This window comes from Metopolophium dirhodum, chromosome 7, assembly GCF_019925205.1.
Source record: "Metopolophium dirhodum isolate CAU chromosome 7, ASM1992520v1, whole genome shotgun sequence".
NCBI classification, from domain to species: Eukaryota; Metazoa; Arthropoda; class Insecta; order Hemiptera; family Aphididae; genus Metopolophium; species Metopolophium dirhodum.
This window is the reverse complement of record NC_083566.1, coordinates 14,670,719-14,696,693: the sequence shown is the minus strand read 5'-3', so window position 1 is coordinate 14,696,693 and position 25,975 is coordinate 14,670,719. Positions and strand designations below refer to the sequence as shown.

General features: G+C 26.4%; 1 protein-coding gene across 4 annotated transcripts in view; it reads left to right on the top strand.

The window, feature by feature from the left end:
* LOC132948434 (anion exchange protein 3-like) overlaps positions 1-25,975 on the top strand; it is a 59,769-nt gene that overhangs the window by 14,358 nt on the left and 19,436 nt on the right. For 3 of the 4 annotated variants that reach the window (XM_061018884.1, XM_061018883.1, XM_061018885.1), the window contains exons 3-5: positions 19,306-19,489; positions 20,007-20,113; positions 20,209-20,294. In XM_061018884.1, the coding sequence (XP_060874867.1) occupies positions 19,306-19,489; positions 20,007-20,113; positions 20,209-20,294 (377 nt within the window). Of the gene's footprint in view, positions 1-9,977; positions 10,171-19,305; positions 19,490-20,006; positions 20,114-20,208; positions 20,295-25,975 lie in introns of those variants that run through there. The other variant, XM_061018886.1, reaches the window with a different exon arrangement.

Here is a 25,975-nt window from a genome sequence, read left to right as displayed (position 1 = left end):
AACTTAACTTAATATGCGTATGCGAACGAATTCTGCCAATGCATTTTCAATATTTTTTAATTGCTATTTAAGTTCAGTTTATGTAGGACCGTATATTACAGTTTCAAACTGTTTGATGTACCTAGCATAATTATGTTAATCAATTTAAATATTAAAAAATTTCAAATGTTTATAAATAGCTCAAAAAGCCCTTAAATGTAAAAAAAATATAGAAAATGCTATTATAAATATTAAATGGAAATTTAAAGTATCTACAATTATTTGTTTTTGTTTAAAAAAATTTGAGGTTGCGTAACCTATACTAACTTTCTTATTAGTTTTGTCCCGATTTTAAAGTAAAATATGCGTAATTTTCTAATTTTGATCCCGGGAAGTATACTAACTATAGTTAAATTCTACCTAAAAACACCCTCAAATTTAAAGATTAAAGTATTTTTATACTATAAAACACAAACACATCACTGTAAAACCAATGCATTGCCCATCTAAATCTAAATTGTATAAATAATTTACTTGATTAGTATTTTGTTTATGTCAATGATACAGAATCTTTAATGTATCTACTCCTAATGATTTTTTTTTGTGTCTGTCATCACCTTTTAGGATCTTTTGCTTGGATTTTCTTCAACAGTAACTTTTCTGATAGGAAAGTGAATCTAGTTGGTACTTTGGGGGTCAAAAGTAAAAATTTCTCAGTAGTTTTCAAACGCGACGTGAAAAACAAAAGAAAAATTAAGGGAAAATGGGAATTTGTACGCTAAATCTGTTTTCGAGAAAATCGATTTTGGTTTTTGGTGCAACTCTAAAACAAATGACCGTAGGTACATGAAATTTTAACTGAATGTTTATATTAGCATTTTCTATACACCATAATATTTTCCAAATATTTGACTTATTTTGAGCTGTTTACGGACATTTTCAGTTTCCATTTTTTTTAGTTTTTTTTTCTATAAATATCAATAAAATTGTATGTGTTAGGTAAAAAAGCTTGAAAATTTAATAGAAGGCTCCTAGGTTATTTTTTCAAAGGCAGATGAAAAAAATTAAAAATCCTTAGTTATAGTTTTTATTTATAAGCATTTAAAGTTCAAATCTTGACAAAATACGGAAAAATCACGAAAATTAGCAAATAATTTTGAATTGAGAATTCATAAAAATTTTTTTTTTTAAATCTAAGATTTGAAAATGTAATACAAAATTATCCATAAGTTTGTCTACCTTTATCAAAAAAAAAAGAAATGCTACAAGAAAGTTAAATTAAATTTTTATGAGCGTTTGAAATCCACGTTTTTACAACATTTGATATATTCACTCGATTTCTCATGTAACGATTTTCTTATTTTGTTGTAATTAAAAAACGTATGACTGTAGATACTTGAAATTTCACTGAATGTTTATATTAGCATTTTCTATACACGATAAAATGTTGAAAATAATTTGATTCTTTTTGAGCTGTTTACGGACATTGTCAGTTTTCAAATTTTTTAGTTTTTTTTTCTATAAATATCGATAAAATTGTATTTGTTTGGTAAAAAAAGCGTGAAAATGTAATATAAGGCTCCTGATATATCGTTCTAATAGCAGTTGAAAAATATTAAAAATACATAGGCACAATTTTTTTTTATAAGCATTTAAAGTTCAAATTTTGACAAAATTTATCAAATTTATAATTTAATAATTATTTTGTAGTTAAAAATGTATAAAATGTTCAACTTTTATAGCTAAGGATTGAAAATTGAAAACAAGGCTCCTCGTAAATAGGTTATATTATATAAATTACTTTATTCACAATAATATCATCAAAAATATACTTTGTAATATCATAGACTGACTGACCGTTTTCGCTCAGAATCGTTTTTCTTATACAATGATATTATATCATTAAATTCAAATTTAACACCATCCACTACAGTGACCCACTTGTAACCTACTGTACAGTAGAGCGACATCCACTTACCCACCTTTTTTAAGTTTTTTTTTTTTTTGGAATGACAAACTACATTTTTATTTTCATATTTTGAAACAGAATATTTTTCGGAGTATTTTGATATATTTAAATTAGTTTCGATCGTGTATACTGTATGGTTAATTAGTTATACATAGGTAGGTATTTAAGGTTTAGATGAGTGGAATAGCGGAATAGAGTGGCACAGAGGTTCACTGCAAAATATTGATCCACTACCTACTGCTTATATAAACATAAAATAATTATACTTAAAATACTGTCTACTCATTCGAACTTATTATTCGAACTTATTATTCGAACTTATTTATATGTATAGGGATATTCCAATAATTATTCTGCTTAGGAATATGAAATTATAAATGTATATTGTCTATCAATAAAGTAAAAAAAATGATGACATAAAAAATGTTTAGAAAATATAATTTGTAACTATATTCAAAAATTGTGTTTTAAAAAAATTAAAATTTATAGAAATAATGTGTGTAGAAACTTAAATGGATCTTACTTGTATACATAAGAATAGTGTTTCATAATTGAAAACATCAAAATCGTTTTACAACAATGTCTTAAATTCAATATCAACAATAATAATACGTAATAACTAATAACTAATAATACTATGTGCCTAACTAATATGATACAAATATATATTTAAGTTGGTTGTTAATTGATGACTACAATTTCAGTAATAATAAGATAAATGTTGCTAACATTATGCATATTATATATACTAATCAGTTTTCACCATGGATATTTTATCTAAAAATCATTAATTCCGGGTTGTATGAACAATCATTAAACATATTGTATTAGTGTTTGATACAATTAACAATAAACTTAAACATGATTTAGTGGCCCATGATTGGTCCATTAAATTTTATTGAATCATTAAATTAATTAATTTTTTATGCAACTCGGTATAAATGTTGTATTTTTATTGATCCCATTAACCAAATCAATATTATGTACCTTCTATTAACTATAAAAGTTAACATTTTTTTTAATTGTATAATTATCGAACTTACAATATAGACGCCCCAAAACGTTTACTTCAAAAGTTATAAAAAGTACGAAATTGAATGTTGTTGCATACTTCAATATTTTCATTATCATTAATATAATATACCTACCTATATAACATGATTATGTTTGTGCATATTGGGCGCTTTCGATATGCAAACTTCAAAACTACAAGTATTGGACCTTCGAAATTTCGTGCTACTGTTAGTATTGCCATATAGTGAATACTGATGAGTAAATATTTGAGAGTATGTAAACTGTCGGGTTGTCAATTTAATTTGTTTTGTCGTCGCATGCCAAAAACATAATAAATGTGTATTTCTGTGTATGCTAATATTAGACTAGTTCTTTCGCGGTATTTTCACCTTCAATGTCACTAAATATTTTATCTTTTTAAAAATAAGATAATAATAGATACGTTATTACTTTAATTATTTTCTAAAATGAATTATTATTTTATCAATTAAATTATTACTACTATTATATTCCTATTTTATAGTTCTTAATGTTATATTATTATTCTGACATTTATGAATTTTGAAATGTTACTCGTTAGTACCTACAACCATTACAATTTTTTTCCTTTATTGAGATTTTAACATAAAATTATTATATCACGACAATTAACTTACGTATACATATTACGGGATAACAAAAACAAAAGAGATAAACTGGTAAAGCTCACACTATTAAATATATTTCAGTTCAAATGTAGAAATTATTAATTAAAGTAGAAGTCGCTTATAACAAGTTTCAAGGGCCAGCTAGTTTTTACGTTGTAACCGGTAGCTCGTTATACTCGTTATAGGCAAAATCGCATTAACCTATACGTTATAACGAGCATTCGTTGTAACCGGTCAATTAACACAGTAACCGGCTTGGAGGGATGGCCAAACAGTTAGTGAGCCAATCAGAAAACAATTCAGTATCAACTACTGATGGCTCATTAGAGATTTTTCCAATACCTATGTTGTGCTTTAAAATTTAAGATAAAATATTGTATATACCAACAAGTAAATAAATAAAATATAACTAGCAGGTTGACCTAATTATGTATATCACAAATGCCAAATACGTATATAATATAATAAATATAAATTATTTAAAATTTAATTATAATTTGCAATTATTATTGGGTTTTCTATTTTAATATTCCATCTACGGTTCTGCATGACTTGACGTTTCACTGAAGTGAATCGTATCGATAAAAACCTAGCTAAATAAAATAGTTTAACATTTATTTTAGTAAGTACACATATTTTTGTTTTCATGCCATGTTTTATTCTGGGTGTAGTAAGTTTTAATAGTAATTATATACTTCCAAATTTTGGTGTATGACATATACATTATAATCTCACTAGAAATTATTATTCCGAATTCAATATGAATTTCAAACGATATGGAAAATCCTATTAATTTCACTAGCAGGTGGGATCTTGAAGGTTATAATTTATTATGTAGTTAGTGTTCTAGTACCTCTTATACTTTTATCTTTTGTGTAAAAAATGTTTGAAGGGGAAAATGCTCCAATTGGATCTTTTTAAAATTAAAAGTTGTTCTTTATGTAAGGAATTGAGAAAGGAGTAATTTATCAATTTTATGAAGCTTATCTAGTGTTTCTGTATAAAAAAATAACAGTCGTTCATTCGAGTTTAAATGTTTTTAATTTAGATTATTTGGCACTTTCATATGTTACATATTTTATAGTAATATATTATATTTCTGATGTGAGAAATTCAAGAAAAATTACTTACACTCCGTATTCAATCAAGTATCAACCTTCTTCTACTTTATGAATAATTTATTTAAAAGCTATTATAATTATTATTATACTGTTTGAACTAAAACATAAAAATTGGTATAGAATAGTTATATAATATAATATTATATAATGTCGAATTGGCCCAAACTGCCCTAAGTACAATATTGCATAGTACTTAAATGTGATAATGTGCATGTATATTGTGTATAGGTACTCTTAACAAACAAACCGTGTACACGTTACATTTTTTTTAATCTAAATATAATGTAAATAGACCTGAGTATCTTATTTCATTTTTTTTTTATATGCAAACAATTGGACTATTGGAGTATCTTATGTACTATAATGTATACTCAGAAACATTTTTATAAAACAAGTTGTTATGTATTATGAATTAAGAAACCTTGAATAATAAAAACAAATTGCGTAAAAGTTCTGAACTTCTTTATTTTTCTAGGAGGAAGTTTTTATTAAAAACATTGATCGTTTTTGGGATAAATATATAAATTATAAAATTATAAGTCTGCATGTCTGTTTACACGTATTTAGTAGAATAATTATTAATTTTTAATATTAATATCGTTTACATTTTCATTGAAAAACTTGTTTGGAACAAGTAAAAAAAAAAATCCTTTTATCCGGATATATTTTATTTTTTTATCACTTACTCTATACTTTGACCACAATATAATAGATTTTTATTTTTGCTGAACAAAATTATTCTATTACATATTCTGTTAAGTAATTATACATTTATAGTATCTACATTAATTCTTCTAATAGGGGTGATTATTAAATATTTATTCATTACCAATATTATAAATATGATCAACAATATTATTAGTGTTGATTATTATGAATACGCTTACACAGTTTACTAAAATATAAATATTTAATTTACTCATCTGTTATGACTTATTTATTTGAACTATTAAAGTTTATTATTTCTTATAATATTTGTACCCATAAAGTAAAGATATTTTTAAATTTAAACTGATTACCTAGCTAAGTAATTGGTAGTGTCAGTATGTGTCAGCCTATAATATTACTAAGTAGGTACATTTTATGATATAATTGTGATTTAATTGATTTATTTTACAAGTAGGCAGGAGGACTACAGTATGTAAAATACATTTTTGCCAAAAAATTACATTTTAAATTGTCATTGTGTGTATACAATATAATAATATACTTTGAAACATTCATATATCCACGAATAATATTATTAAATTACAACAATAAAACTACAATCATTATTCTTTATTAAAATATCTAATTACTCGTCTAAATTTGAACTCAAATGTCTAAAAAAAAAATGAGTAAATATTTTTAAGATTTTTAACATAAAAATGTTATTGGGTTAGATACACGTTAAAAATGTTTCTGACCGATTTTCGCAAGGTTTTCGTTGTCATAGTTTCTTATTAACAAAAACATATTTATATGATTCATAGATTTTCCTTGTAGAGGAAAAATATCGACTAGTGTGCAATGGTTTTTCGTTTACGGTAGAAAATATTTATAAGAATCCATATTTTAAATTATCAATTCTTACTTCTTAGCTATACAAATTTAATATTTTAAACTTTTTAAATACAAAATAATTTGAACATATTCGAGATTCAGCTAAATTTTGTCAAAATTTGAACTTTAAATTCTTATAAAAAAAAATCATGCTTATGGATCTTTAATATCTCTTAACTGATATTAAAACTACTGAATGAGGAACATTTAATTACATTTTCAAGCATATATCGACCCAACTAAAATGTTATTGACATTTATGAAATAAAAAACTAAAAAACAATTTCAAATATCCAATATCTATAATTAACTCAAAATTTTTTGAAAATGTTATTATGTAGGTATAGAAAATGATAAAATAAGAATTTTATGAAAATTTCAAGTATTAGTTTATTAGTTTTTGAATAACAACGAAATAAGAAATTCACGAAGATTTGTTATTTTACGGGTGAATACCCAATGACCAACGTCTAACTTCAAACTTCATAAAAAATGTATTTGACTTTCCGGTAAACTTTCTTTTTTTTATGTCAAATGTAGGACAACTTATGGTATTTCTTGTATTTGACATTTTTTTTTTGATAAAGGTAGACATACTTTTGAAGAATTTTGTATTACATTTTAAAATCTTAGATTTAAAAATTATTCAAATAATAAATTTAAATTTTAAAATTCTCAACTCAAAATGATTTGCTAAATTTCGTGATTTTTCCGTATTTTGTCAAGATTTGAACTTTAAATGCTTATAAAAAAAAACTGTGTCTAAGATTTTTAATATTTATCAAATGTCATTGCAAAAATATATTAGGAGCCTTGTATTCAATGTTTAATCTTTGCCCAATAAATAAAATTTTAATGACATTCATAGAAAAAAATTAAAAATTAGAAACTGAAAATGTCCGTAAACAGTTCAAAACAAATAAATATTTTGAAAATTGTATTGTGTATAGAAAATGCAAATATAAACAACCAATAAAAATTGCATGTATCGGTCATTTGTTTTAGAGTTATGCCAAATATTCCCGTTTTTCCTTCATTTTTATTTTGTTTTCCCCGGTGTTCATGAAAACTATTGGACATTTTTTACTACCCCCCCCCCCTTTTTAGAAAATATGCTTTTTACTGCCACAAAACGTGATACTGATGACAGGCACAAATAAAATAAAACATACATCAATTTCAAGAATCACATAATATTATTCAAAGAAAATTTAAACTTTTGTTTTTTGCATTGATTTAAATTGGCAAGAACTTTTGTTTAAACTATTCTAGAGAGAAATTTTTCAAATATTCAAAAGTAACATAGTTTTAAAACCAAATATAGCTAATATTAAATTTAACGTTTATAAAGACTAAATAACATTGTTGTAAGTATTTCAAATTATGTTTGGAAACATAAATATTATAATATTATAATATGTATTTAACATAACGCGTTGCCTAGTGAAAATAATAGGTTGGTACATAGCGAATACGTGCGTAAAACCAAAATATTGATTATTATTATTATTGCATTATCACCTATTGAATTATAGTCGTACCTACATGGCTACACACTCTATGAGTAACGTAATTATTGGAATAAATTATAATTTATAACGATTAAAGACGTATTTTCAAGAAATATTTTTATATTACGTATATACTATATTATATTCTATTCAACTTTTCAACGGGCTTCATTAACATGTATTTTTCATTGCCACTAACAGTTTTACATTAATTTGAATTAATTTATTGTGTTCTGTATGAGATATATTAGGTTGTTATTTAATTAGAAATTTAGAGTTCGTAAGTGGTGTATATGACTTTCCAATTTAGTTGATACTACACAAACCAGTTTTTAAGTGGCTTGATACTATAACAAAACAATTATTATTATTGAAATATCACTTTGTTGCTTTTACTTAGGTATACCTATATAAAATTACAAATAATTTGCCTCATTCTTATACAAACACGCATACACATGTAAAATTTAATTATATGAATAAAAACGAAGGGTGAGTGGTTTGCAAATGGTGGTATTATATAATATGTACCTAAAGCAAAAATACAAACAAAATACACACCAAATGTGGTTTTATAAGAGGTCTTTATACATAAAATATAGATATCATATTATATTCATATTGGTACATGCATACATTATAAATTATATACCTATATTAAGAAATAGTGGTAGTATTTATCTCATTCCATATTGGAGTTCAGAAAAATAAGACGATTGGGGTAGGTTATAATATCTCATACATATTGTAATTAAGTAGAAAAAATAGTATCTGATCGATATCAATTTGTACAGTTTTATTCACCAATCATGCTTACTTCCATTTCCTTTAATAATACATTTATCCAAATTATGATTTAGTATACGTTAGGACCTTATTTTTAGACCATCTAAGGAATGTGTGGCGGCACAAACTTTGTTTTTTTTAAAATGAGCAGACGAGTAGTTTCTGAGTTATTGATCTTTATATAATAAGGGTAATAGTCCACAATAATATATATAGGTTTAGAAGATAATATGGGGACATAATGTATAATGTAAGATATAATGTTTTGAAAATATATTAGTTTGTTTAGTTATATATAGTTATAATTTAAAAAATGCTCAAGTATAATAAGTAGTTACCTACTAGAATAAATATTACATCTATTCTATTTCATATTTGATGTTAATTAATTTACTATTAGGTTTATTTTAAACTATTATTCTTAATAAATTAATATTAATGATTTTGAAACCACTCATTTGAATTTCGATTTGATGCACTGGTATTTTCAAAAAAATTGTCTGCTTAACATATTTGTGTTAAGTCAGTATGGATCCCATTTGAAAAAAAAATGTAACATCACAGAACACTCCTTAAAAGATATAAAAAATCTAATTAGGTATTTGAAAAATGGGGCTGATGCACCATATTAAGTTTGCGTGTGGGGGCGGGAAAAAAGAAAACGTTCTGTGGCTTCCGGGAGGGCTCAAAATCGATCGAAGACGGATAAGGAATCAAAAGTGTGTTATTTTGGTCATTAATGTTGGTGGTGGTGTACTTGCAAACCAGCCATCACATCATTATTAGGTATTATAATATATCGTCAATCGTTTTATAACAAATAACGACAGTGCGTTTAAAATGTCGAACGATGGTAGTAAATAGTAATATCTAATCAACGGATTATTACAAAATGTCTTTATCGAGCGTGCGTCCTCGGGAACTTGCCGGCGACCTTGCGGGGACCGGCGTGCCGCGGCCGCGCCAATATACCCGAGGTATACATGCGACATGCTGACGCGCGCGCCTTTGCGATAGGGTATGGTCGTCATCGTCGGCGGCGGCGGCAGCGGTGGTAGTGTACAGCTGTTGTTCGTGCGTTTTTTCCCGGGACCAGCTGCGAAAGGGCGGCTTGCCAACGGTGCAGGAATAGCGGGTACCGTCCCTCCCCGCCGCCAAACGCAACCGTCCCCGCAACCAGCGTCCCACCCCCACCCGTCATCCAGCACGCCGGCGCCGCGACGCCAAGGCGGCCAGCCGCTCTATTACTCTCGCCTCAACATTTCGCGCCCGACCCCCGCCGAACCGCCTCCGCCACTGCACCAGAGACGGTTTAATATTTTCGATTTCGTTGTCCGTCGTTTGTTTTTTTTTTCGCTGTTCTTTCTATCGTTTTCGTTGACACGAAAGTTTAACGTATTTTTATCTTTTCGCCAGTCGCCTCGCAATTTTACTGCGTAGGTACCCCTAGCGCCCCCCGACACACCACCGCGTAGTTACTACCCTGCACCCGCGACATGATCACCGGCGATACACGCTGCCGCTGCCGCCGCTACCTGTAACACGCGCGCCGCCCGTCGTACAGACCGAAAAAGACAAATCGAAATCCGATCATGCGAAAAGTAAGTGTCGTAACCGCGACGATAAAAGACAATCGCGAATATTATTATGCTCGTCGCTGCACGATATTATTACAATAAAAATACCTATATCCACGACATTTATTGTGTGTGCGTGCGCAGCCCGAACATAATATTATTATTTTCATAGGTTTTCATCGTTTAATATTATATTTTGCCTGACGGTAATTTCAGACGGTTTGTTTTTATTACAGTTTTTCGACCATTATGTGAGTAGTTCGTTCTTGTTTTCCTAGTAAAAAAAACTAGAAATTCACATTCTACTTTAGAAAAAACTAACACCATTCCGGTTAAAAATTACGTTAATTATTAATTTAATTTAATTTGATTTTATTTTAATGAATAATTATACTGTTTTGTTACTAATTTATAATATTATTCAGTATTGTAATTTGTATTATCTATGTAGTATATAATGGTTATTGGTGCAAAATGTATCTCAATCGAAAATCAAATTATTTTTACAATCCAAATGATCTGCTCCCACTATTTCAGTTTGTATAATTAAATATATTATTTATATTAGAAGCATTATGGATCTGCCATAAATATGAGTATGTGTGTGAAATCTCTAATTATGTTTGTAAAAATGATAATAGACAGTAAACGTATGCACAAATTGTCAGAAAATCGATATTTTGCAACAGTGTGCTGTTATTTAAAGTTATCAGCACTGAGATCCCCATTGTTTTGGCAAGATATATTTTAAATAATTGCCATATTGTTTTGTTTTTTATAAATATTTTAATACCTAAGCAATCGTTGTGTTTACAAAATCATATGTGGGAGTTATTGTAGTAAAATGATTTATTTATAATTTAATAGCTTATGAAATATTTATTCAATATTCTAATTCGTTTGGTTTAACTTATACGTAATAACATAATTTATTACCTACTAAAAAAAAATGTAATTAAATTCATTAGCTAAGGTTCTAGTTTTATTTCATATTTATATATTATTTATGGGACTTAAATTTTTTTATTTGGAATAAACTACATACTAGATCTTAGTTAACATTTTTATGTTTTCATTTTATAATTAATATTTTTTATTACGAACGATCGGATTAAAAATACCATCACGTCCTTTTGTATGACAAATTATAGACTAAAAATATATCTATTAAATTGGAAAAACAGCTTGAGGTTCTTTTATAACTGTTGTGCTATACCATTGTTCTTTTATTTATTTTTTTTATTTTACCCTTTGTAAAAAATTAATTTGCTTAAAATAAAATTGTTATGGTTACATTTTAGATATATTATTAGTTATTACATATAAACATACCTTACATATAGGTACCTAGTACATTCATACTATTTGTGTTCTCTACCAAATTAGATTCTATGTTAATTTATATAATCTAGTTAATATATAGTCAATATATACATCTAGTTTCATGCTTGAACAAGATATTTTATATTATATTGCTAAATTATACATTTAATCTAATTCTCGGATAGTACTTATTTAACTTTCATAATAATTGTAGACAACACAATTGTTTATTTCCGCAAACAATGGGCTTATATAAATGCATTTTTGTTGCAAATTACTAAAAAAATAATAAACAACTATCTAACTAATAATAATTATATTAATCGAATATCGATACTTATACTGCTACGAACATGCAGGTACAATAGGTCAAGGTCTGCGTTTTATAGAATTTGTATTGTAATGTCACACGACAATATTTTTTGAATTTATTTTTTACAATTAAATTTTATTTAAACACATTTTAATACAAATATTTAAGGGATTTTTTCTTGGTTATTAAAGTAGGTGTGTAAAAATCCAAAATGTAATGTGGCTATGTGAGCAGTAATCCCCAAAAGGTGAAAAAGACGTTGGTATCCAAATCTTTTTAAGGATTCAATTGAACCAATTTTCTATGATACATTATATAGATAGGAATATGTGGTTTACTTTGCATATATTTAATTTATTTAATATGAATATCAATAAATAATCAAATATAATGTAGTGTTATTATTATAGTTTTAAATATTACCTACCTTTTTTAATTAAGTATTATACCAGTATTTTCATTAATCTTTTAAGTATAGGTATATTCGATTTATGAATATTACATTGATTAGCTTACTCATAAGTCATAACTCGCCTGAATACTAAATTAATTAATAGTTTTTTAAAGAGTAAGACAGTTGAGCTTTTAAAAAATTAGACCGGAAAATAGTTTAAGTTTAGCTTAGCATTTCTTAGCTTCACCTGACTTTAAATAAACTTAGGTATTCAAATTTAATATAATTGGTTTTATGAATCTTGTGCATTTGTATGAATTGAAAATTATTGTTAAATTAACTTTATAATTTAACCACGTTACGTTGCATATTTAAATTGAAATACATACAGGATTTATTATACATATGATTAAATAATAATAAATAGTTGCTAACCATATCATGTCTTAAATATTAAACTGGACTCGGGTGCAGTTGAATAAATTTGCACGGACGCTCGTTTGCAGGCACATAAGGTGGGGCTACAAGGCGCAGCATACACTATGTAGGATGTTGGTACATGCTTACTAGTTACTATATATATTATATATGGATAATAATGCCGATGCAAAATTACAATGCGTTCGATTTGTTCGGATTGCCGAAGCCGGTCTTCAATGTACAGGCGTGATCCATGTACGCGGAGTATAACCTTGGTTTTGAAAGAAAATCAAAGTCTTTCACCTTGAACTCGGTGCCATGCACCCGCTGTATAGCAGCCAGTTAGAGCCGTCGAGTCTGTGAATTCGGTACGCGCCCTTGACCTATAGACTGGTGTCGCATTGTATTTATACGAGTGTGGTCTATTATCTACATTATATTATTAGGTATTTATTATAATAAATAGTACAATACATTTTTTTTTTGTTAGGGTGTTAACTAATTGGGGTTCGTGTTTTTGAAAAATATGGTTACTTTCAAAATTATTATGGAGGTAGTCGTGAGGTATATATATGATTCATAGGTTCGTATCTTTTTCTAATAGAACAAAATCTCCAAAAGTTACAATCCATCGATTTCAAAACATTAACTTTTGATTTCTTTAGTAACTTTCTTAAGACTTTGGAGAATATTGACAAAGATTTTAGAAATGTTGGTGTGGTTTTATATGAACCTCACTCTTAATTATTTTTTGAATGCAAAGACAGAGTTAATATTGATTTAAATTAACGTAATAATTGAATACACTGGCACACTGCTTTATATCCTGTATTGCAGAGGTAAGGCGTGAGCTAAACGAGGTAGTTTCCCAACACGTGTCTTTGTATTTGCATCAAAATATATTTCAGCATTTTGTTTTTATTGAAACTATGTACAATGTGTAATGTAGTTGTATTATTTTAAATTTATAATATTTATAATTTTAGGTATAAAAATAGTTGACCATTGTTTGAAATTTTACTACTTTTACAAAATTCTTAGAAAACATTTTTCTTCAGTATATCGTAAAATAAATACTAAGTATAAAAACAAATATTACTATTCAAAAAACTGTATTGCTCTAATATTTCAAAATCATAAAAATACAATAAAAACGAAGAAAACCACTAAGGAAATTATTGTCTTTGATTAGAAAAAACACTCGGTTTATAGACTTTATATTATTTAGGTACATTGGTATAGTATATGAATTATTACATTTGAGTTTTAAATGAAATTGATGTCCATTAGGTACCAGTATTATTAATTGGCATGCATTTTAGAAAACGCTTTTATCTACTGAATAAAGTACATATTAATATTATTATAAAAAACATAGTTTGACGTTTAAAACGACACTTTATGAATCACGTTATAATATTCATTAAATACTTCATAAACTACTCTTATCGGTTAAAGTATTATACATATTTATTAAAATATATAAGCGTTGAAATTATTTAGGAGTGTCCTTACTCCTTGAATACATATTGATTTACAATGCAAATAATAAATTTGGGTTTTATTCAAATTTGATCTCCACAACTGGCATAAACAATGAATTAATGTAATACATTAAAAAAATCTATGCCCACCTTTATTATATTGTGTAACAAAGTAAATTGTTGGTACAAAAATCGTTATTAATACAATAATAATAATGAAAATAAAATGAAATAGAATACTTTTAAATATTTATTTCAGCTTCAAATTAAATTTCATTTTTAGTAATTAGGTAATTTATATAATTAATACAGATAGGATTTTATTCAGCTTAAAAAGTGTTTTCGTTTTTTGTAAATTGGATAACCTTTACTCTTCAATTAAAGTTACGATTATACCTACTGTTCATTTGAACAAAAATATTTTCATTGAGAGCAGTGGCTCAACTAGAGATAAAATGTTTTGGTGGGGGGGAGGGTGTAGCTCCCCTGATATTACATAAAAAGTAACCCGTGGGGGCGTTGACCCCACCTCCCTCGTATTATAAATTATTCACTTCAAAATATAAAAACTATATAAAAAAGAAATCAAATATTTACTTACTCAAGTTTTATTTTTCACAATAATAATATGCTGTAAAAATACGTATTATAATCGTACCAATTTACCAACATAAATCGTTTCTTTAAAAACAAATACAGTCATATACCTAATAATGTTTACCATATTTATCATGGGCAATATAAAATAATTATAAACTTAAAATAAAAATTAACTAATTTCATTTTTTTCAAAAAAAAAAAAAAATTTCAAAAGGTTTATTAATATTTTAGGAAACAATTGAATAATTTATTTTGGGGGGCAATTACAAGATATGAGGGCTAAGCCCCTGCCCTAGTTGCGCTTATGATTGAGAGTAATAATGATATTATTATTTATTAGGTATAGGTAATTAAAAAAACTACAATGCTGAGTGTGATCGTAAATAAACCGAACAATTTAACGAGTATAATTGCTTCTTCAGTAATTGCTTTATTTACGTCAGGCGTTTTTGTTTTTGAATTTTTTTAAAAATGTAAAGTGAATAAGATAAGTCAAGTGTTTGTTAATCGATTACAAAATGTATCTTTAAATACACTGTTTCAGACTAATTAAACTTTTTAATATAATATGTTACCAAGTGCTCTATTTTTTTTTTCATCTATCGACTGTGCAGATAATTAATTGCTAATCTTAAATTCATTAATTAATCAGTGGTCATTAACATCCCATTTTCAAATTTATTTCAAGGTCTATAGAATTATCAATAGAAAAAGAAAACATACCTACAGCTGGACTCTTATTGTAATTTGTAACACGCGTTGAAATCATTTACGGAAGTACACAAATTGTATGAATATGATGTGTTTATATTATATTATTATGTTATAATGTGGATTATAATAATATGTGTATAGTATTTATCTACCAAAGAATAAAGTATTATAGTAATATATGGATTTTAATTTTATTAACATTATTATCTTTTATGTGGGCGTTTTGTAATGTGCAATTCACCAAATTAATAAATTATGATATGATTGTTGCATTGTTTAGGTTAAGAATATTTTATATTCTGAGCGGAGCGATGAATGAATTGATTTTTCAATAATAACTATGTGTTTTTTTTATTTTATTTTTTTTTGCGTGTCTAGCATCACCTTTTGAGGCAGTACAAATGCTTTGATTTTCAACTTTGAGGGTGGTATCTGGTAGTAAATTTAACAAGCGTCTAGGCCCTAGGGAGAAGAAACGCCGAATGACTGTAAAATGGTCGCTTTATGCTTTTATACTGTATAGTCTTATCTCTTATTTTAACAAACATTTATTAGTATTATCAAATAAGATTAAAATAATAATAGTTCTAATTATTTTCGATTTATACTACTAAAATTTAACTTATTCTTATTTATTTTCATAATAATGACCAAAATGAAGGAGTAATAATATTAATGGAATGTTCATCTGATGAAAAAAACTTGAATGATTATTTTAACTAAAAAGTTATTATTTTATGAACTATATTATTGTAGGTATATTTGTTATATATATTTTATTGACTTATTATTTTTATGAACTATGAATGTTAGTTAATATTTTTTTACTATACATTTTATTCTGTATATTATTTAATTTTTAGGATAAGTTTCATGAGTTTTACAACTTCCATTCTCATGACATACCTGCTAAAAAATTTGAATAAAAAAATATAGGTTATACTTGAATTTCTTGAATAATACCTTCCTGAATCCAATAACCGTACAATAACATCAATCATAATTCATAAATGTCTAATGTCCATAGTAAATAATAATTATTAATTAATAGTTAATAATGATATGCTAAAATTAAAAATATTAATAGCAAATAGGTAATCGAAAATATGTAGAACTATTAATCTCAATCGATAATAAATTTTAAGAAGAGATAATAAGAGATAATAAGATGGGAAAGATCCGCCGTATTCGTGGTTGTCTCTCACTAGAAGCGTGTGTAAATTTTATCTAGTTAGTAATTTGAGGGGGGAGTTTAGGAAAAACGAGATTTTTTACGCAAAACAAGTTTTTCAAAAAATTGTTTTTGTTTTTATGGTGTAACTTAATGCCTTATCTATTAATAGAATGAAAATTTTAATCATTCTTCACTACAAAATAATTTTTTAATTTTCGTGATTTTACTGGAATCCGTAAAAACGTAGTACCTACATTTTTAAGCTTTTTATTCACAAACAAAAATGTTACCCATCATATTCATACATTTAAAACAAACTAAAAGAGTAGAAACTTTCAAATATTTATATAATAGCACAAAAACAGCCAAAATATTTCCAAAGGTATATTCGCTTCTTGTAAACGCTAATATGAATATGTTATTCATTTTTGGATTAAAACAAATAAACAATTTTGATTTTGTGAAGATATTATGAAAAATATTTTTACTTTTGACCTCCCAAAGTACCAACAAGATCCAATTTGAACAAAATTACATGTACTTATATTTATTATTTTATTAGAAGGTAGCACTCATGCTTATCTATTATACTACTAATGTATGGATTGTATGATAAAAAAAATAAAAATAAAACTTAAAATTTGAAATTGTATTATCAACTAGGTAACTATCCAATATAGGTGGATATAGCCATATAGGTAGTTAATACATAATCAATATTATTATAATCGTATTCATATCTATATTTCCTCATACTTTTAATATCATTTGAAATGATTTACATTTGAAAGTAACAAATTTAGATATTTAAATTGAAGCTTTTTGTTTCGATATGAAATATTTAGTACATAATAATAATTTTTCGTTTGTGGAGATCGTTATTGTTTGATATTTTAGCTGTAATATCGTGGTTATAAGCCCATCAGTTTTAATCGTTCGTTATTGGTTTGCATGGCATATAGTTTATACGCAGGATCAATATAATGTACTGCTTACTGTGTGTCTGTATACCGTGTACGATAACAGTTGATTATTTTACTTTTTCTTTACATTTATTACGGAATGGTTGGAAATATGATCACTCAAATTTAACATATTATGTTGAATAGTGTATACTGTATATTACAATAATAAATATATAAACCTACCTATATATATTTTGGAAAAAAAGTATACTGAAATGTATTATTTCAGCCGTAGGTGTCATATTTTATATATTATAATTCAAATTATTATTAAATACATTTTTAACAATCAAGTAGCTATTTTTACGAGAATATTATAAAAGCAGCTTTATTAATATATAATAGCTATATAAATACATTTAATTTTAAATTTATAAATTTATACTTTTCAAATCAAATAAATAGTATGACATACACAATATTATTATTTTTAAGCGTACCTATTTTTAACTATATCAGTTCTTATATATTATCTTCAATTTCATTATCTCTCTATTCCTAATTAAAAATGTTTGCCCTTGATGCCGAAGCGTATCATAGATTTTCCCCGCTGTACAAAAAGATTGGAGACCCCTGAGTTAGAGAATATAATCAATAGGTATAGGTACTAGGTACTACTTGTCATATATTCAGTGTTGAGTGTTTATTGGCTCTTTTACATTCTAATGTTATTTAATAATTATAATAAATACACGTCCTGTTATGTGCATATATATATATATTATAAATTATTAGATCTGACACTGTATATACACTAGGGCGTTCCTTAGTCATAGAGTTTGAAAATAAAATGTCGTTTTTTTATATCACCCCCTAAAAGGTTGTTATAGTATAACGTAATATAGTGTTACGAGTAGGTATATACAACCATTTTATATTTTTATGCATTACACTAAGTCTGATGTTAAAAAAATATTCGGATAGTTATTGGTTGATTCGTTGAAAGTAATTTTATCGTGTACCTATACCGTAGAATATCTGCGACGAAGTAGTCCCATGGCTTAACCGTGCGATTTGGTATACCTACTAATGACAATACGTTGTTGGTAGACAATCGATCGCCCGCGGTTACAAAAGGGTGTGCGTTCTCGGTTAATATTAGACAGTAGACACTTGCATTTTGCTTTCATGGCAATGACTATAGCGACACATATCCTCATTATTGGTACATATTTTATATTTTGTTGATCAATTATGGACGGTCCATGTCATATCATAATGAGAGAACAAATTTCAAACATTGCACTGCATAGGTAAAAATATAATCGTTCTATAGTTGGGCATTCTGAACCAATCGTCTGTTATAGTTATAATATTATAAATTATAATACAAAGAGCTTAAAATATATCGTTATTCGTTCCTATATACAATTTTAAAAACACCCGGGAAATCGTTTTTAATAATATTTTGTTTTAGCAAGTCCATAATGAAAATTTTGATGTATATAGTATTTAATATTATGCTTAGCAATATATTACGTTATGAGTTATGACTTAGGTGTGAGTTATGACTGACGGCTCTCCATTAGTATAACATATATATATTATAACTCATAAATGTATGTATATATAGATATAGATATAGGATACTATATTATTATAATATACTTTCTTCATCTATAATTTCCTTTTAATTTTATTGTGAGATTATAATTATTGCATTTTCATTATTGCAATGATAATTTATGTATTTAGTTATTTAGAACGTTCATTATAAATGTGGTTTATATTTTAGACTTTAGTTTTATGTTTTTAAATGTTTATTATTACAGGCTGAGAGCAGTAAATCCATTAATGAAGTGCATCGAGATACACACGATCTAGACGAAGAGATGGAACGTGTATTTGCCGGCGTTTCCAGTGGAGCCGATGCTAACCGATTTGGTTTATCCAGATTTTCTAGCGATCGGTCACCTCGGCCAGGGGATAGGCGATTTAGCGAAGACGATTACACTGGTATGTCTTCGTTGACTATTAATTGTATAGTTCTATAAGGACTTAAAGACTAAAAAAGTATAAAATTCTGATTCATGGTTACTGGTTAGGTATATATATCACAGGACAGGCCATTTTATAGCTACCTATTTATAAATTATATTTAAGCTAGGAGACTCTTATTGTTAATTATCCTCATAATTATTTGCAATTATAATACAGACAATATAACAGATGTAGTAGAATCCAGACATTGTAATCAGTAAGATAATAAAAAAAATGTGGTTATTGAAATTTATCTATTACAAGGTTAATATTTTCCAAATTCGGTCAACTCAGTAAGAAATACTATGAATTTGCAATAAAATCATAATATGTATATAACGGCCGTCCTGGTTTATTGATCTTGGATCTACATCTACAAGGATTATAACAGTTAATAGTTACTACTCTTAATTAAAACTTGACCTCGATGTTCGTATTTTAAACCAATTTAATAAGCTATATTTTTACCAATCGTCACATTTATTGTTTGCAGTTCATCGAAATAACAGCCGATCGCTCGTTCACATACCACTCAAGTCCATCCCAAAATCCATAAGAAAACAATCGACCACATCAATTAAATCAAGAGATCAAGAGACGGTATAAATTACTTTGAATATTGTTGTTTAACATATTTTATTAATAGTTTTTAAATGTTCATAACGATTTCTTAATTTTTTTTATTAATTATTAAGGAATTTAAGAGGACTGATGAACATAGAGATGTAACAGATTCTGACAGTGCAATGAGTCCGCCAACCACAAGTCAACAGACATCCAGGTAAATAATATTAGATACTTACTATTATTTCAACATTTTGAAACTAATTAAATATTCAAATTTAAAAATACTTTTGTAATGATTTTTTTTTTACTGGGTAATGTGAACCTTTAAATCCCCGCTAAATTATTACGAGGATTTTTTTGTTATAACATTATATAATAATATAATATAGATGTTAAATCATAACAAATATTAACATAATAATAAAACGTTACATAAATGTACCATTTACATTTAGTTTAAGGGTCCCCCCGGTGCCAGTTTTTCAAGTTTTCTACAATTCAATAAAATTTGAAAATCAAATTTTATATTTTAGTTGCCCCCTCGATTATAAGACTTTTCCACTTATCTGCTACCCGATACCTATTTAGGGGGTTGATAGGGTATATTATATCGAAAAAAATTACTTTCAGGAATAACTCTCAAGTTTTGTAGAATTGTCGGATTTTAATGACTATTTTTTTATCTGAAAGAAGAAGACTTCCTACAGCCCGCATCGATCTCTAATTTTGTATTTTATTTCAAATAGTTGTATTAAAAAAATTTAAAAAAAATGCTTTTTATCTTGTATTTTTTTAGACATATTATAATGTTTGAGAATAAAATATTGAAAAACAGAGATCGATGCAGGGCTATAGAATATTCCCCTCTAGCTATTAAAAAAAAAATTATGAAATTTGGTTGATTCTACGGTATCGTTATTGCCGCAGACTGTATTTTTGAGGACAAAATGGCATCGGCACCGGGCGCCTTAATACATAAAAATATCAAATAGATGCCCAATGACAACATAACGATAAAATATACCGAACATAATGCAAATGGTAAATCTGTATTATCAAATTATTGCCAAAATATTAAAATAGCTTTTTTTCATCATTATAGGAAGCAGAACAACTAATATAGGTACTTTTATGATATAGAGCCAAAGAACTTAATTTTGCTGTATTGTATAGGTTCGAGTGTATCTCTTCATTGAGTGTAATGAATCCGATATATTTAAATTCAATGATTATTTTATACAGAAAAACCGATTCTACGATAGTACTATGATTCGATCAGCTGCTCTATTTCTTAAGATTGTTTACCTTTTACTATATTTATATTATTAGTAATTTCTTAATATGGTAGCTTAAAATAATTTCGACAATAATAACGAATGTGTCTCTATTTATGTCAAACTATTCAGTAGAATAGTAGTATAAATAAATCAAAGGAAATTCTAAATATTTTTAAAATGTCATTGAGTATAAGTATCTAACACTAAAAGTCTTAAAGTTTAATATTTTCAAATTTCAACAAAATATTAAATAACCGAAAGCGTTTGAGAAGTATTTTGTTTGTCTGTCATTAACATTTGGTGAAATAAAAATACTTCGATTTTCGATTACAGCATCTTTTCAGATAGGAAAGTGAATCTAGTTGGTGCATTCGGAAGGTCCATATTGAAAATTCACAGTAGTTTTCTAAAGTGACAGGAAAAACGAAAAAAAAAGGTGGGTAAGTGGATGTCGCTCTGCTGTACAGTAGATGACAAGTGGGTCACTGAAATGGATGGTGTTAAATTTGAATTCAATGATATAATATCATTGTATAAGAAAAACGATTCTTAGTGAAAACGGTCAGTCAGCCTATGATATTAGTTAAATTTGAATTCAATGATATAATATCATTGTATAAGAAAAACGATTCTTAGCGAAAACGGTCAGTCAGCCTATGATATTACTAAGTATATTTGATGATATTATTATGAATAAAGTAATTTATATATTTACCTATTTACGTGGAACCTTGTTTTAAATTTACAATCTTTAGCTACAAAAGTTGAATATTTTATAAATTTTTAACTACAAAATAATTATTTAATTATAAATTTGATAAATTTTGTCAAAATTTGAACTTTAAATGCTTATAAAAAAATTGTGCTTATGTATTTTTAATATTTTTCAACTGCTATTAGAACGATATATTATCAGGAGCCTTATTATATTAAATGTTCACGCTTTTTTACCAAACAAATAAAATTTTATTGATATTTATAGAAAAAAAAACTAAAAAAATCGAAAAATGACAATGTCCGTAAACAGCTCAAAAAGAGTCAAATTATTTTCAAAATTTTATCGTGTATAGAAAATGCTAATATAAACATTCAGTGAAATTTTCAAGTTTTTATAGTCATACGTTTTTTAATTACAACAAAATAAGGAAATCGTTACATGAGAAATCGAGTAAATATCAAATGTTGTAAAAACGTGAATTTCAAACGCTCATAAAAATTTAATTTGACTTTCTAGTAGACATTTTTTTTTTGATAAAGGTAGAAAAACTTATGGATAATCTTGTACTACATTTTCAAAACTTAGATTTAAAAATAAAATTTTTATGAATTCTCAACTCAAAATAATTTGCTAATTTTCGTGATTTTTTCGTATTTTGTCAATATTTGAACTTTAAATGCTTATAAATAAAAACTGTGACTAAGGATTTTTAATATTTTTCAAATGTCATTGTAACAATATAGTAGGAGCCTTGTATTAAATTTTCAAGCTTTTTTACCAAACAAACAAAGTTTTATTGACATTTATAGAAAAAAATACTAATAAAATTGGAAACTTAAAATGTTCCTAATTAGTTCAAAACAAATCAAAATATTTTGAAAATTTTATCGAGTATAGAAAATGCAAATATAAACAACCTTTGAAAAATTCATGTATATACGTTAATTTGTTTTAAAGTTACACCAAAACCTAAAATTCGATTTTAACAAAAACCGATTATTTTGCGTAAAAATTCCCGTTTTTCCTTAATTTTTATATTGTTTTCTTGGCGTTTTTGAAAACTATTGAGAATTTTAAAATTTTACCTCGTAAATGCACCAACTAGATTCACTTTCCCATCGAACAAGATACTGTTGAAGAAAGATGAATAGAACATTTCACATAAGTTTTTCTGCTTTCAACAGTATAAAAGTTTACCGAAAAGTAACGCTATTTTATAGTCTTGATATATTTTCGATTTTTATTCATTATTAAGTTTGATTATTTATATAAATATTTTAGGATAACACGCACCGTCTCCGCTCAGAATCGGTTTTCGTATACAATGGTTTACCATTGAATTCAAATTTAACACATCCATTACAATGACATACTTGACAACTACTGTACAGTAGAATGGTACCCACTTCTTAAACCTTTTTTAGAAACTTTTGCCATTGTTTAGGAACCTAGTAGGATATTACTATTTTTGACACCTTAAGGGTCTTAGTACCGAATAAATAAAATTTATTTCTCGGAACTACTCTCAAAGTTGAAGACTGAAGAAAATGTAACGCTTCCAAATGTGTTGACTGACAAAAATAAAACAAAACATCATAATATCCTCAATTTAAAAATCAGAATTTAAAAGAATAGGAATATATTATTATAGGTACATCTTTAAAATTGTATTTTCTGTGTTCGCCTTTTGAAATGTTTAAAAGGTTATTGCCATTACCGTTATACAATGTACATGTTAAAGGTTTTTCATACAGTTTTCATTCAATTAACAATTTATTTTAGGTACTATACATTTTAAACTTTAATATAGTACAATTTTAAATATTTTTGAAATAGGAAATTATTAATTAAAATATATGATGATAATAATAATGTAATGAATATAATAATGTTTAGTTTTATAAAATACATCGTTTTCTTCTAATGAAATGTTTCTTAGGTTTAAATAATATTTACATGAGTAACTCAGTACACTCAGTACGCGAACCTTGGTTCAAATGTGTTTACATTTAAAATAAAGTTGGTGTAAATGTTGACAACTACTTATATAATAAATGTAACGACTGTCAAATAAGTGAATGTTTACTATCAAGTATAGAAGCCCAGTTAATTAACTTAATTATTTTTTGTTAAAGCGTAAATTAAATGAAAAATTGTTTTTTTTCTACGCATTGCTATTAGGTCTTTTCTCTAATTGGCTAATGAATTAAGAGCTCAGAAATATAATATATTTGATTATCACAATGTCAAATCTATTATGCAAACATAAGAGTATTTCTGAGACAAATTAGTAGATGAAGAATGTATTAATTTCCAAATGTCATATTAAATCATAAAACAATAAAATTAATTTCATTTTCGTCGAGATATAAGAATATAAGATAAGAATATTATATAATATTTATGTAGGTATTTAGAATTTACATTTCGAAAATGGACTTAATTTTTAATTGCAGAATAATAATAGTAATAAATTTGAAAAAAATTACACATAATTTAATTTTTCATTTAATTTATATTTTATACCAATTATATTTTTCCTACAACACAATGTTCTCAATGCATTATGGTCTATTGGTTTAATAGGATATTATTGGTTTAATTGGGGTAATAGTATATTACTCCGACATTAGTTAGTACCTAATAAAAACGTTCGGTTCTACAGCAAACAAATATGTTGTAAATACCACATAGATATACATATAAATCACGCGAATCAAATCTGATCAATTTAATTAAATTGTATCATGTTACATATTCAGATTTATTGCGCAAAAACACCAACCATATTGTATATTTTATATGATTACACTTTAAATTTCATGATATAAGACGTAACTGACATAATAAGATTTATTTCTGTAGTTCAATATGACATAACCGAAATGGCGAAATGTCTGTTAGGTTATTATACATAGTTAGTAGCTAGCTATTATAGCTATGATGGTGATGTAATGCTTATTGGATTTTGTTTTATAACTAGTGGAAAATCATTCTGGTCTGCGTGTGCTTTATTAACAAACAAATTAATCATCAGAAAACATTTTAAATTAAAATGTAGGTATTGTCAAACTAAATTAATAGATAATTATTCTTTAAATAATGAGTCAAAATATAAAGTGGTTGGTAGGTAGTACCTAAATGATAATTAAAATACACAATTAGTGATATCAGTAAACCACCGATATGGTATCGTTTATAATTGAGTACAAGGTATTTGTAAAAAAGTAAAATATTTTTCAAACTGATGAATGGTATTTTATTTTCATAGTTAATCAATTAGTTACACAACGTATCAATAAATATATTATGTTTTCAATCAATTTATTACGAAAAAGTTGCAAAATGTTGAGAATTATATTATAATAATATATTGAATTGTTGAAAAAGGTGCTTATAAATTGTTTTATTTATTAAATATAAAGTTATGGTTTCTTAAAGATTAACTTTTTTTTTTTTTTATTCAATTGTTAACAAATTCTCAACATCAACCTCAAGACGTTTATAATATATTTTAAACGTAAATAAATTACGTTTATATTATAATATTATTCATTTATTTCATTTAAGATTTATCATGTTGTCTATGTAAACAATATTGAAAAATTTTAGAAAATATTCTCGAATGACGATCCGACACTGGCATTTTACTTTCGTTTTATAAGATATAATACGGCATAATTGCTATATTTATGAAATCCTAGCTTACGCCTTATGGTAAAGGGAACTTGTTCACATCGCCTACCTGCCTACCTTAAACCCACACTTGAAACCAAAATATTTAACATTACTACTTGCATGAACATGGGACATGTTAACTCAGAGAGTCCTTACTTTTATTTTGTATCAATTAGTAAATATTACTTAAATGCTATGAAAACGTGGAAAACGGAATTTATT